The sequence below is a fragment of the Culex pipiens genome, chromosome 1 (assembly GCF_016801865.2).
Source record: "Culex pipiens pallens isolate TS chromosome 1, TS_CPP_V2, whole genome shotgun sequence".
Classification (NCBI taxonomy): Eukaryota; Metazoa; Arthropoda; class Insecta; order Diptera; family Culicidae; genus Culex; species Culex pipiens.
The window spans coordinates 135,796,025-135,808,961 of record NC_068937.1 but is presented as its reverse complement, the minus strand read 5'-3'; the positions used below and the strand labels follow the sequence as shown (position 1 = coordinate 135,808,961).

Here is a 12,937-nt window from a genome sequence, read left to right as displayed (position 1 = left end):
AGCGATGGCAAAAGAGGATTACTTGGCCCTCGGAACCCCGGCCAGTAGCGTGAGAAAGCGTCCCCGAAGTTGTGTCTACCCTTAAGTCGTCGCCAACTCACGAGGTAATTTAAATCCTTTGCGCACAGCCTGCTTGGTTTCGAACTGGTTTTCAGAGACCATTTTGCATATAGGACGAAGCGTCGTGGAAGAGACCCTATTTGTGGGCAATTTTGCGCTATCTTAGCATAAATCGGTTGAGAGCGCGCGTGGTTGGTTTCTTGCTCTTCCTAGAAATCCGGACCCCTTCGCCGGAACCGCGATCTGCGCGGAATGAAAAGAAGAGGGTTATTGTCTTCTTCTTGTGTGAGTTGTCTTCCTAGAGGTAGCAGCTCTAGTTTGAATAGCGCAAAAGGGCATAGCCCTCGCTTTCAGCAAAAACCTTCTCGAAGAAGAGTACCATGTATAGTCCAAGTCTCGAGCCTAGGAGCAAGTTTTAAGAACATGTTCACCGTGTACATAGGAGGGGAGAAACGAGAAATCAAATCCCGCATCTTAACCAGCGACCATCATCATCATCGTCGTCGTCATCGTGATCGCAATATAATCGTAGAGGGGAAGAAGAAGAAAAAAAGCAAGCAAATATGGAATAAAAGAACCAAGTGAACTAATAAAACCGCCGAGGCTGATCCATCAGGAGCCAACAACCGGCAACAACAACAACACCACCATCAGCAACCACTTTTTCCAAACAGTTGGTGGTTGTTGGGGATCTTCAGAGAGCGCAAAAGGTTGACGACCCGGGCTTCTCTGCTGATTTGCGCAAGATTGGCTTATTATTGTGGCTTTTCGTGCGGCTGTTGAACCCTACTTTGAGTTGGGCGCGGACTAAACAAAAGTGGGTTAGGTGAAATGGTAATCTGTCTGAGTTTGATTCTTCTAGTACTGCAGTATTTTTGACTGTTATCTTTTGTTGAATATTAATTTAACATTTCGGTTAAATTTTTCCCGATGAATTTTAGTTCAGATTTACTCAAAATTTCACTTTTTTTTAAATACGCCCTTCCAGAAAAAATAATACACTTTTGGACTGGCCTTAAGGATGGTGTCTTTCACTTTAGAGGGGTCCAGAAATAGTAAATTGAAATGAAAATATAATCACTTCATGTAAAATGCTTCTACAAACAACACAAAGAAAACCATTTTTTTGATTGAAACATTCTGAATCAAGATTTGAATGTTTTTCTAAAACAAACATGGCCGCCGAATGGCCGATCGGGAATGATGCCTTCCAGAGCCTTAATCACTTTATACAACAATCGACTTTTTTTTATAAATGTCTAATAATTTGGATCAATTAGCTAAATAAAAGACAAGCTGATTGAACTAAAAACTTATCCAATCTTGCTAATTTTTCTTGTAAACACCTTCTAGATCACCTAAACTTAAAATTTAGCTGTTCAAAAACATGACCCATATTTGTTAGGTTTGCTTTGGAATATTTCTCAGTGCATTTTTCCTGTTTTAGCCAAATTGTCTTGTATTTGAGATCAATTTGTCTCTTTTTTTCTCACTGGTTTGTTTGTAAGCCAGTCGCTTCAGAGCAAAGGATTAAAAAATAAAAATCCAAAAATACAGCCCTGTTCACAATTTTCTCACCTTTGTGAAAATGATTTTTGCTAAAGCCCAATTTTATGCAACTTTTGCAGGTGAAAAATTTTAATTGGCAAAATCCATTGTCTCCCGTTGAAACCTTAAACAAAACTTATATAATTCGTCATTTTTGGAAAGAATATGGCGTTTGTTCAAAAAAATAAACTTGCCTCCATTACACCTTATTGTGACCATTTAGAGCAAATTTCGGATTCAAAAGGTAAAGTTCCACACAGTCGTGTTTTTGTTGGAATGTTTTATTGAAGCAGAAGTTGGCCATTTTGTCGAATGAATTTGTTTCAGTGCACGATTAACACTGTTGAAATTGTTAGTTGAAATGGTTTATTCTAGTACTACAGTCTATTTTTATCTCTCATCTTTTGCTGCTCTAAAATAATTGCAACAGAAATATACAGCGATGGAATAATCATCATCAAAAGAAAATCTCTGGACGTTCATCACGAGAAAAAATCCGAAGGGAGCATGGCTCTCCTCTCTCGCGCACGAAAGATCGGTAGAAAGAATCTAAAAAAATCATCATCTTGATTATTCGCTGGAACATCTTTTTCATCTCTACACTTGCAAGTGTAACGTCACGCGTCGAAAAATGACCTGTCACATTTTGTGGATGGGCAATGTGTGTAAACAAAGTAAAATAAATGTTATTAAGTGGTGCTGACAAGGAAATTCACAAAAATCATCAGCAGATTGATTTTCCTGGAGAATTTCGGGAGCGATTTTCTTTTGCGTGATTTGCCTCCTCTCTCTTTCGCGGGTGAAAAAAGTTCGCAAGCGAAATTGATTTTTTTGCGATTATTCCATCCCTGGAAATATATCAATTTGATGAATATATTTGTTTCAGTGTAATCTAAACCATTCAAATTGTGGTCATGAAAAGAACTCAATTTAGAGATTTTTTTTTTATTGTAGTCAAAATCACCCCAGTTTTGATTAAAATGGGTTCAAAGAGAAGTAAAAAGAACACTTCTAGAAGTATTTCTTTAACTCTCTACAGCCCAATTTTTTTTCGATTTTTTTATTTTTCTCGTGTTCAGAAGGTCATTTTGAGCAACTTTTGTTCTACGAAAAACTTTACTTCTCTTGTTTTACGTTTTTGTTGTTTCATTTTTATTATTTTTATTTGCATTTATCTTGTTTAGTTTATGTTTGTTTGTGGTAGTATTTGGCCTACTCTACTACCTCCTTTCATAACATTTTGCCTATCTAATTTTTTCATGATTTTACAGTAACTTTTTCAATTTTTTGCATGTTTTTCACATATTCTGCAATAAAATGGCACCATTATCATTTAAATTTTAGATAAATGCGCAGAGGCATAGTCTGGGGCACTAGAAAAATTACTGCATACTTCTTTTTACTTAAAATATAAGAAAATATATGTTAGAACAAAACACTGCCAAAGTTGACCTCCAAAAAAAAACATTTTGAAAAACATTGCCAAAGTCACATAAAACAAGTAAAACTTCCAACCCATAAATTTTCTAAAATTTTAAGAGTTCTTTTTTCAAATGCTTTTTAAAGATCAAAAATCGCTTGAAAAATTGTTTTTTTAACGATTTTTTAAATCGAAGCCCGTCTAAAGGCGGGGTTGGGTTGTAGAGGGTTAAGAAATTAGAAAACAAAATCCGGGTGAAAATAAATATGTTTTATGCGCTAGGCCGTGTAATAGACTCATCATGCAATAAAAAATGCAGGCAAAATTTGAAAAAAAAAACATTGCCTTGACAAAAAGAAAAGAAAAAAAAACTAATGAAAATAAATTCATTCTAGTACTACACTTTCACTATGAGCAATTCTCCACGAAATCGGTCTTTTTTTTAGAATTTTAATTTTTGTATTTTTTAATCCGACTGAAACTTTTTTGGTGCCTTCAATATGCCCAAAGAAGCCATTTTGCATCATTAGTTTGTCTATATTATTTTCCATACAAATTTGGCAGCTGTCCATACAAAAATGATGTTTGAAAATTCAAAAATCTGTATCTTTTAAAGGAATTTTTTGATCGATTTGGTGTCTTCGGCAAAGTTGTAGGTATGGATAAGGACTACACTGAAAAAATTATAAACGGTAAAAAAAATTTGGTGATTTTTTATTTAACTTTTTGTCACTAAAACTTGATTTGCAAAAAAACACTATTTTTATTTTTTTTTATATATGTTTTAGAGGACATCAAATGCCAACTTTTCAGAAATTTCCAGGTTGTGCAAAAAATCTTTGACCGAGTTATGAATTTTTTAATCAATACTGATTTTTTCAAAAAATCGAAATATTGGTCGTAAAAATTTTTCAACTTCATTTTTCGATGTAAAATCAAATTTGCAATTAAAAAGTACTTTAGTGAAATTTTTCTAAAACATATCAAAAAATTTACCGTGAATCATTTTTTTTCAGTGTAGTCCATATCCAGACCTACAACTTTGCCGAAGACACCAAATCGATCAAAAAATTCCTTCAAAAGATACAGATTTTTGAATTTTCACATATCATTTTTGTATGGACATCTGCCAAATTTGTATGGAAAATTATATGGAGAATCTAATGATGCAAAATGGCATGTTTGGGCATAGCGAAGGTACCAAAAAAGTTTCAGTCGGATTAAAAAATACAAAAAAAAAATCGTATTACCGAAATCTGAGAGAACTGCTCCTATGGCTTCGACCAAAGGGGGCAATGATAATATGTAATGAATCAAATACTGATAACGTTAGAAAAGGAAGAAAATAATTAAACTCTTGTTCTTCAAATTGTTATATTCTAGTACTACAGTGGTTTTGGTTTAATTGGTAATCTTGAGTAAATAAGTGTTAATTATGATGCCGTAGTGATCAAGTGCAAACCCGTGTAGTGTTCTAAGTGAAATCTCCCCTTTTATAGCTATTCTAGTACCACACTGTACCCAGTGTTGTTCCAGTCCCCTGCCGCGCTTCCCACTATTGTCGATGGGTGTGAATCTAGTGGTTCACATGAGCTTTGCCAAACTGTGACTAGATCCACACTCATTAACAAGAGTGCTCGGAAGTATCACCATCATCGTTGCAACGGAAAGGAAAGGAAAACAGGGGGAAAAAGATCGGTTGGCAGCTGTTCTGCTTCGGTTCACAATCTTAAGACGCCCTCATTTGCATTCTCTCTTCGTGGTTGGTGGTGCACTTGACTTGAATGAAGTGGAGGGGGTTTTGGATTTATCAGCATTCGTATATGGGGGGAATTTAAATATTTCCACTTGTTGCTGGTTTCTATTGAAATGTTGTTACTGTTTTCTTTTCTCCGGTATGTTATTGTTGCGGAAGAGGCTACAAATGTCGAGTGCCGGTTTGTGTGAAATATTCCGAAAATAAAGTACTTGCTTATGGAGAGTTGATTTCCACTCACTGTATTTCACGCTAGACAGATGTTTGACATTATGCCAGTTCAATTCCGTTCTAGTACTTCTTACATCAGATATCAAAAAAGAATGTCAAAAAGCTCATACTGTTCTAGTACTGCATTTTGCCTTTTAAGGTTTAGCACTACTAGAGTAGTTTGAAGCTTTAAAATAAAAAAATAATAATAATCTAGTACAGCACCTACTCAAACTATCTAAGACTAAGAGTTTCCACTCTTTTCTAATCAAGACAACGTCATCTACCGCCATAAATCCCATCACAAATTCGATAATATGATTCATAAACAACAGCCCATCTATCCAGAGTGAGATCAACTTCAAAAAGTAGTATTAGGGTGAGGTGCTAATAACATTCGTTGACGGAAAACGATTATCACAGTTTTAGAATCTCGAAACTCGGTAATTTAAAAAAAAAAAAGTTGTAGGCAATTTCTGGCTCCGCCATAGGGGCCGCCACGCTCCTCATTCGATACATCATCAATTAAGGTCGATGTCAAAACAATCATCCTTCGTTGAAAGAGCACGAGTTTCCTCAGTTTCTAATAGTGACTCGAGTGGCGAGTGAAGAAAATGTTGCAAGAATGCAACACGCGCCTGTAGGCCTGTGTGTGTGTATCTTTTCTCCATCTTGAATTTGAATTGAATGGCAAAAGTCGTCGCTGACGACGGAATTGGATTGTGAAGTGGACCAGTTTTGCTTCCGTTCATCGAGAGAGGAAGGAAAGCTAACGAAGAAACCCGCTTCCGTGAACACGCTCAATCGTTGGATAAAGCGGTACAGATAAGAATTCAACCAACAACAACAAACGGTCGTTTGTTTGGAGGATTTGTACACAGCGCTGGCGGTCGATAAATGGTCGATTGTGTGTGATTGTTTCGAAATATCTTTAAATTATGTGGTGAATCGTGAGGGGGAGAGCGTTGACCTCTTTATTGGCTTTTGTAAAAGTTGGGAGGATTGTTCGATTTCGTGTGGTGAGCGTAATCTAGTACTTCATTTCTAGTCGATTTTTTCAGAAATGAACAAATTATAAATAATAAACCATTTTTCTACAGTTTTGCGGTACTATTCTACACAGAAAAAAAAGATGGTAATATTCATCAGGAAATGGTGACAGATTTTGTGGCAAAAAAATGATTAATTTTACCCCAGAAAATGATGAATTTTCATCAGTTTTTGATGAATATTCATCAGGTTCACATTTTTACCCATTTTTTGTGTAATATTACTCAAAGAAAGAGGTAATATTCAACCTACCAAATTTTCAACATTCCAAAATTAAACTTTTTTTCTGTGTAGTACTACACTTCATATTTACAGTTACTTTATTTGTAATTCAGTCAAAAATAAACGTTTTAGGAGTTTTTCGTTGTTCTCACAGCAAAAAAAAAAACAGTAATTTTATATTCCGGAATATTGACAGACATTATTTTACATCAAAAATGGTGAAATTTTCATCAGTTTTAGTTGAATTTAACCTTTTTTTTTACAAATTAATTTAAGTAAAATTATACATAAATTGAGGTAATATTTAGGCATACAATTTTCAACCTTCTAAAATTGAACTTTTTTTTTACTGAGTATGATGCTGTTTTAGTCAGATTTAAGTTAGTTGTTATTGAGTTACATTTTCAGAAATTCGATCTTAATCAATGCAATATTATTAGAATAACTCTTTTAATAGTTTTTATTGTCACAAAAAAAAAAACATTTTTCTACTGAAATTTAGCTCAAGTACTTCTTAAAGTATACGTATTAGAGTGTAACAAAAATGACTTTTTGGCGGGCATTCAAGGGTTTGTTCCGATGGGCATACTAAGTTCAAATCCAAAATATGAGCTTGATTGGACGTAACAGGAGCTGGCGCTTTGCATTTGAATTTTAAATGGGACTTATCCCGTAAAAAAAGATTTTTTCAAAAATGTCGCTTGTTGAGGCATTTTGGCCACTGAAGCGTTTATTTTCAACATCATTGGCATATATAACATTGAAATTTGGAGCACCTTGGAGATCGGTGCAGACCTTCAAAGTTTGTCATTTTTTCGAAAAATTGACCCGGCAAAAAAGATATGCGTCGCGACGCCCTAGACGCCATTTGATTTTGCTGGGGTCAATTTTTCGAAAAAATTACAAACTTTGAAGGTCTGCACCGAGCTCCAAGGTGCTCAAAATTTCAATGTTATATATGCCAATGATGTTGAAAATAATCGCTTCAGTGGCCAAAATGCCTCAACAAGTGACATTTTTGAAAAAATCTTTTTTTACGGGTTAAATCCCATTTAAAATTCAAATGCAAAGCGCCAGCTCCTGTTACGTCCAATCAAGCTCATATTTTGGATTTGGGCTTAGTATGCCCACCGGAACAAACCCTTGAATGCCCGCCAAAAAGTCATTTTTGTTACATCCTAATACATATACAAGACAACATTTTTGCTAATAAATAATAACTTAAAAGGTTTGGTTACATTCCCCCTTGAGTGGAGAAGGTATTACAATACATCACAATACATACAATACCACATAAGTGTTTGTTTTAACGGTGCACATCAACCAGAGCTTTTGCACCACGATTTTAATTACAGATATTTTAGTATTTTCGAAACTACGGAAACAATCGATATATTTTTTTATTCATCCCCTAAAGTACTGTCCACTAAGCGATACACAACAAAATTTGCTTATTTTTACAATCAGATTTGTGCAGGATTGGGTCCGTAAGTTTGCTATTTTTGGAATAAGAAGACAACAACTTCCTTGGTTGCTGTGCATCCTTACCAAATTTTGGTGTTTTGATAGAACAATTAACATTTTCTCTAAATATTTCTTTAAATAGGATTAAATAGAAATGTTTTGAAAGGAGTTTCTCTTTCTCTTTTGTTTTATTATATTGAATTAATTTAGATCGAATTTCTGAAAATATTACTCAATAACAACTAACTTGAGTTGTTATTTAGTAAACTGTGAGTGTGAGTAAATCTGACTCAAACAGCATCATACTCATTAAAAAAAATTGAATTTTGGAAGGTTGAAAATTTTATGGCTCAATTTTTGTATAATTTTACCTATATTAATTTGTAAAAAAAGTTAAATTCAACAAAAACTGCTGAAAATTTCACCAGTTTTGATGTAAACTATCACATTTTTTCATGTAAAGTCTGCCGATATTCCCAGGTATGAAATGATTGTTTTTTTTTTATGCTGTGAGAACAACGAATAACTCCTAAAGACTTTTGACTGACGTTATCAGAGTACGATTAAAATATTTAGATGAAAACATTATTTATTTAAATACAGTGGACTCTCTGGCTGTCGATCTTCTCGATATCAATATTGCTCCAGCTGTCAATAAAATTGTCAGTCCCTTCAAGAAGATTGCTTTGATTTTCCGTTCTATAATTTGATAACTCCCTCTCTCGACGGTCCCTTCAATATCGATAACGAGAAAGTCCACTGTAGCACCAAAAAAATAATATGATTGTTGCAGTACTAGATTTGCCCTTGCATTTTTCATACATTTTAGCAGAAAAGACAAAAATTCCCACGATTTTTTTTGCTGTGGTAAGTTTAGATAAATTTTTAAGATGTTTTTAGATGTTACAAATCTATACCACTAAGGTGACGTAGGGGTCCCTGCGCACTTTAGATAGGTGTTTACTAACATTCCTTAATTTCCCCGAGGATAGCTTGGACCCGGCGTGGACCCCCTTATGCCCTGGGATGTATTACACACTCATCAAAAGATGAAGACATGGTATCTCCCGTGTTGGATTATTATTCCGGATGAGGGTCTAACACAACCACACAAAACAGTGGGATAAGCGTTGTGGAGCCTTCCGGTGGTGGGGCGTCCTCCAAATGCTAATGCTGATGCTAATGTTTTTAGATGTTACAAAAAAAATATATAAAACTTTAGAAATGTTCAAATCGTGAATGATTTCGAAAAGTGACAATTATGACAACCAAAATAGAAGATAAGTGCAGTACTAGAACATCTCTGAGAGTTTGAAATATTTTCTGAATCCAACTTTAAAATCGTAATGCTTGAATGATTTTTTGTAAACTAGTTTTGTAAACAGAGCAAGTTTCCATTCATCCATTATTTGTAAATCTCAAAAAAGATCTTCGAAGAGTGTGGAGGACTTCTCTCTTCTTAATCTATTGGAGCTATTTAAAACAAAAACTAAAAAAAAAGGAAGCAAAGTTCAAATACAGCGCACCCCGCTCAAAACCAAGGAAAATGAAAAATAAGTGCATTTAGGTGCCCTCCGGCAAAAGCGTCCAAGTTAAAAGTCGTGAAGATGGCGAAGAAACGAAGAAGAAAAAAACACATTACACAAAGAACCATTGAAACGTCCAGCATCCACACAGTACCCGGCGGCGGCAGCGGCAACGGCAATTGAACTCAATTTTCGTCGGCGTGCATGTATCTGGTGCACGGTTTTCAGTTGCAATATAGCTTCGTGACTAGATTACATGCTCGTCTATGAAGTTGGGACCGAACCAACCAGCCAAAATGAGGAGAAGAAGAAAAAAAAGTGTTTGCAGAAAAATCAACGTCGAAAGGTATAAAGGTATGAAGAAGTGCAAAGTGTGGTGTAGTACTAGAATGAGCAGAAGGGGGGTCGCCTTTTGACACGCAAAGACAGTGCGAAATTGGCCACTTTGGGGCTTGGGAAAATTGCGCCAATTTTGCGATTCTATCCAGGTCTTGCGAGAGGGGAAAAATTATGGTGATGATGATGAGTTTTGCTGAACTGCGGCTCTGTGGACTAGAAGAGAGAAGGGGAAGGGATGGGGCCAGGAGATAGTAATTGCATAGTTGGGAAATAATTGGTCGCGTCTGGGAACGTACAGAGTCAGGAAATCGACGCTGCTGGTTGTTGGTGGGATGACGGTGCATCGAGCTGACGACGACGTTTCGTTACGTTGTCGTTTCTCTGAAAAATCAATCAGCGCGCCAAGAAACGTGACGAAGCGATCGGGTCGCAGGTCAGATTTGCTGAAGGGAGAAAAAGAGACGGGGGTCAAGTTGCTGCAATTATTCGAAATAAATTCTAAATTGTCTAAAACTTAATAATTTTCTGCTGATGCTGATTTGAGTTCATTTCAGTTATTTTTGTCTGTGTTAATCGCAATCGTGGTAGGCCTGGCCAAAATAGGAAGGAACCCTCAGATTTGACAGTTCACGTGGCTTTTCAGGTTTGTTTACTTCACAGGCCTTCAACTCAGGCAACCCAATATGAATACTTGGCCAGGCCTACTATGCTGTGTTTACCGTAGACATGATGCTTTTTAATATTTCAAAAATCGAAGTATTTTCTTATATGTCGATTAAACTTGAGAAGTGGAAGTTTTTACAACTTTCAATTTGTTTCATCCACAGACCAAGAAACGGCCCGTGTCCCGACTGCTGGCCCAAACCCCGGACAAACCCAACAAGGCTCAATTCGCTCCGGCCAGTTACTCTCCGATGTAAGTGTCCCGTAAGATCCCGCGCCACGCCAAGAACTAACCTCAACTCCCTCTTAACAGTGCCCCCTCGAAGAAGTCCGCCGACGAGGAACAACCCAGCAATTCCGGCAATGTCGTGTACACCTTCGGCAACGCGTTCCTGCTCAAGCAGACCAGCTGGAGCTCGTCGGCGACCGCAGGCGCCCGTCCCGCGCTATCGATTCTGGCCCAGATGCATCAGCGATCGGCAAAGGCCGCCGTAGCGTCCGACGACCTGCCCAAGTGCATGGGCGATGCGTGCAAGTACATGTACGACTCGAACTACGACCGGGTGCTCATCTTGGGCGATCGGATCTACGAGGGAGGTCGCGAGATCTGCCAGCGGTTGGCCGAAGCGAGAAAGCAGCAGCGGGAGAGAGAGAGTGGGGCTTCAGCAGAAGAGGAGGTCATTCCGGAGGATGATCGGGAGGCGACGCTGCTGGAACAGGTTGCGATTCATCACGTGGACTACCCGAGCACGGACGTGATTACGGTGCTGGGACGGATCGCCGTGCATCCGGAACGGCAGGAAGGTGGTCGGTTGGCCATCGTGGACTACGACGAGATGACGCTGCGCTACACGAAGCTGGATTTCAGCAAGCTCAAGTCCTGGTCCGTGTTCCCCGGAGAAACGGTTGTACTGGAAGGGGTCAACCCTAGGGGAAACCTGTTCGAGGTGCGCAAGGTTCACTACGAAGTGCCACTTGCCCCACCACCAGCTCCCACCACACTCGGCAAGCCACTGCACATGGTCATCGGAGCGGCGCCCTTCACCGACAAGGACAACCTTCAGTACGACAAACTGTCCGACCTGCTCGCCTATTGCGCCGAGAACAACCCGGATGTCCTCATCCTAACCGGACCCTTCGGCAGTACCAGCAACGACACCCTCTTCCTCACGATCGCCGAGTCCTTCGAAGAATACTTTGAAAAGATCATGGCCAACATCGTAACCTCCGTTCCCCCAACCACCGAAATCCTGATCGTCTCCAACCACGACGACCTGCAATCCTCCTTCGTCTACCCTTCCTTCCCGTACAAAATCTCCAAATTCTACAAGAACCTGCACTTCCTCCCGGACCCGTGCGTCGTCTCCATCAACGGAATGCACGTCGCCATCACCACCGTCGACGTCGTCCGGGACCTCTCCGAAGCGGAGCTGAGCGTCGCCCCGTCCGGGGACAAAATCAAGCGTGCCTTCAACTACATGTTCCACCACCGCTCGTTCTACCCGCTCAACCCGCCGCCGGAGAGTGTCCCCCTGGACGTGGACCTGCTGCACCACTTTGGCACGCTGCCGCGCGTTCCCAACGTGATGATCTGCCCCGGCGACCTAAAACCGTACGTGCGGGACGTCAACGGGTGCGTGTGCGTAAATCCGGGCCACCTGACGGACTACGACAGCGGGGAGGGCACGTTTGCCCGGGTTGTGGTGCATCCGCCGGAGGAGCCGACGGCGGCGCCCTTCAGCTACGTGGCCTGCCAGGTGGTCAAGTCGTGAGTTGAAGTTGAGAAATTGTTGTTCTGTTTGGAAAGTGTCTTTTGTACAGTGAATGTGGAAAAATAAAACAATGATTTTCATGTTCTAAGGCAGTTTTGGCAGGATTGTTGTTGTACATTGAAAGAAACTCCTTGATAAATTATCTGAACTAAATATTTGACATTAGTCATGACATTTTAGTTAGATTCTAATTAGATTCCATTTCAAACGCAACAACCGGTTCGAACACGGAACACAGACCCGGAATTTCATCGCCACGCCAATCCATTTTAACCGATTTTAGCCGAGATTTTAGCTGTCTTGGACGCTTATGGAAGGTGATAAGTTGGCCTTTCAAGAAAAAATAGTTTTGAGTCTCAAAAATTATTCGTAACATTTGAGAATTTGAAAATTTTCGCATTTTCTGGCATCATAAAAATAGTATAGGTCATCGATTAAATATTAAAGTTTCATTGAAAAAGTTGTATTTTCTCGATTTCGTTATTTCGACGTCGTCGTGCTATCTTGTCGCACCCGCCATTTTGACGTTCCGAGAAAAACGTGTTTTAATGGTTGACCTTGAATAAACAAAAAACGAAAGCATGCAATGTAAACAATAACAAACACGTTTTGTTTGGCTGACCATTCTGAGTTATAATTAGAAATATTTACGGTAGTTTAGCTTTTACGTGCGTCAAACGCATCCTGACCTGAAATCCCTTTGGCCATTTGTCGCACTTACATCAATTTTCTGGGAGTGACAAGATAGCACGACAAGATTGAAACTACTTTCATATGAAAAGTGACAAAAATTGTCGGAGCTTTTTTGATTTTCATTGAATATCTTAGGATTGAAATCGAATTTTGGGGATCTGTGAAGGTCAAAAGATGTGGCATTGTGAGTTGCAAAAAATGGCGTTCTTAACTC

At 38.7% G+C, this 12,937-nt stretch overlaps 1 protein-coding gene across 3 annotated transcripts in view; it reads left to right on the top strand.

Annotated features, from left to right (window-relative positions):
- Window positions 1-12,122, top strand: part of LOC120425738 (DNA polymerase alpha subunit B) — a 30,286-nt gene extending 18,164 nt beyond the window's left edge. For 2 of the 3 annotated variants that reach the window (XR_005606582.2, XR_005606583.2), the window contains 2 exons: window positions 10,423-10,511; window positions 10,572-10,621. Coding sequence is in view for 1 of the 3 variants with exons in the window: in XM_039590343.2 (XP_039446277.1) it covers window positions 10,423-10,511; window positions 10,572-12,030 (1,548 nt within the window). In the remaining 2 variants the exon portion in view is untranslated. Of the gene's footprint in view, window positions 1-10,422; window positions 10,512-10,571 lie in introns of all 3 variants that reach the window. The other variant, XM_039590343.2, reaches the window with a different exon arrangement.
- Window positions 12,123-12,937: the final 815 nt, after the last annotated feature.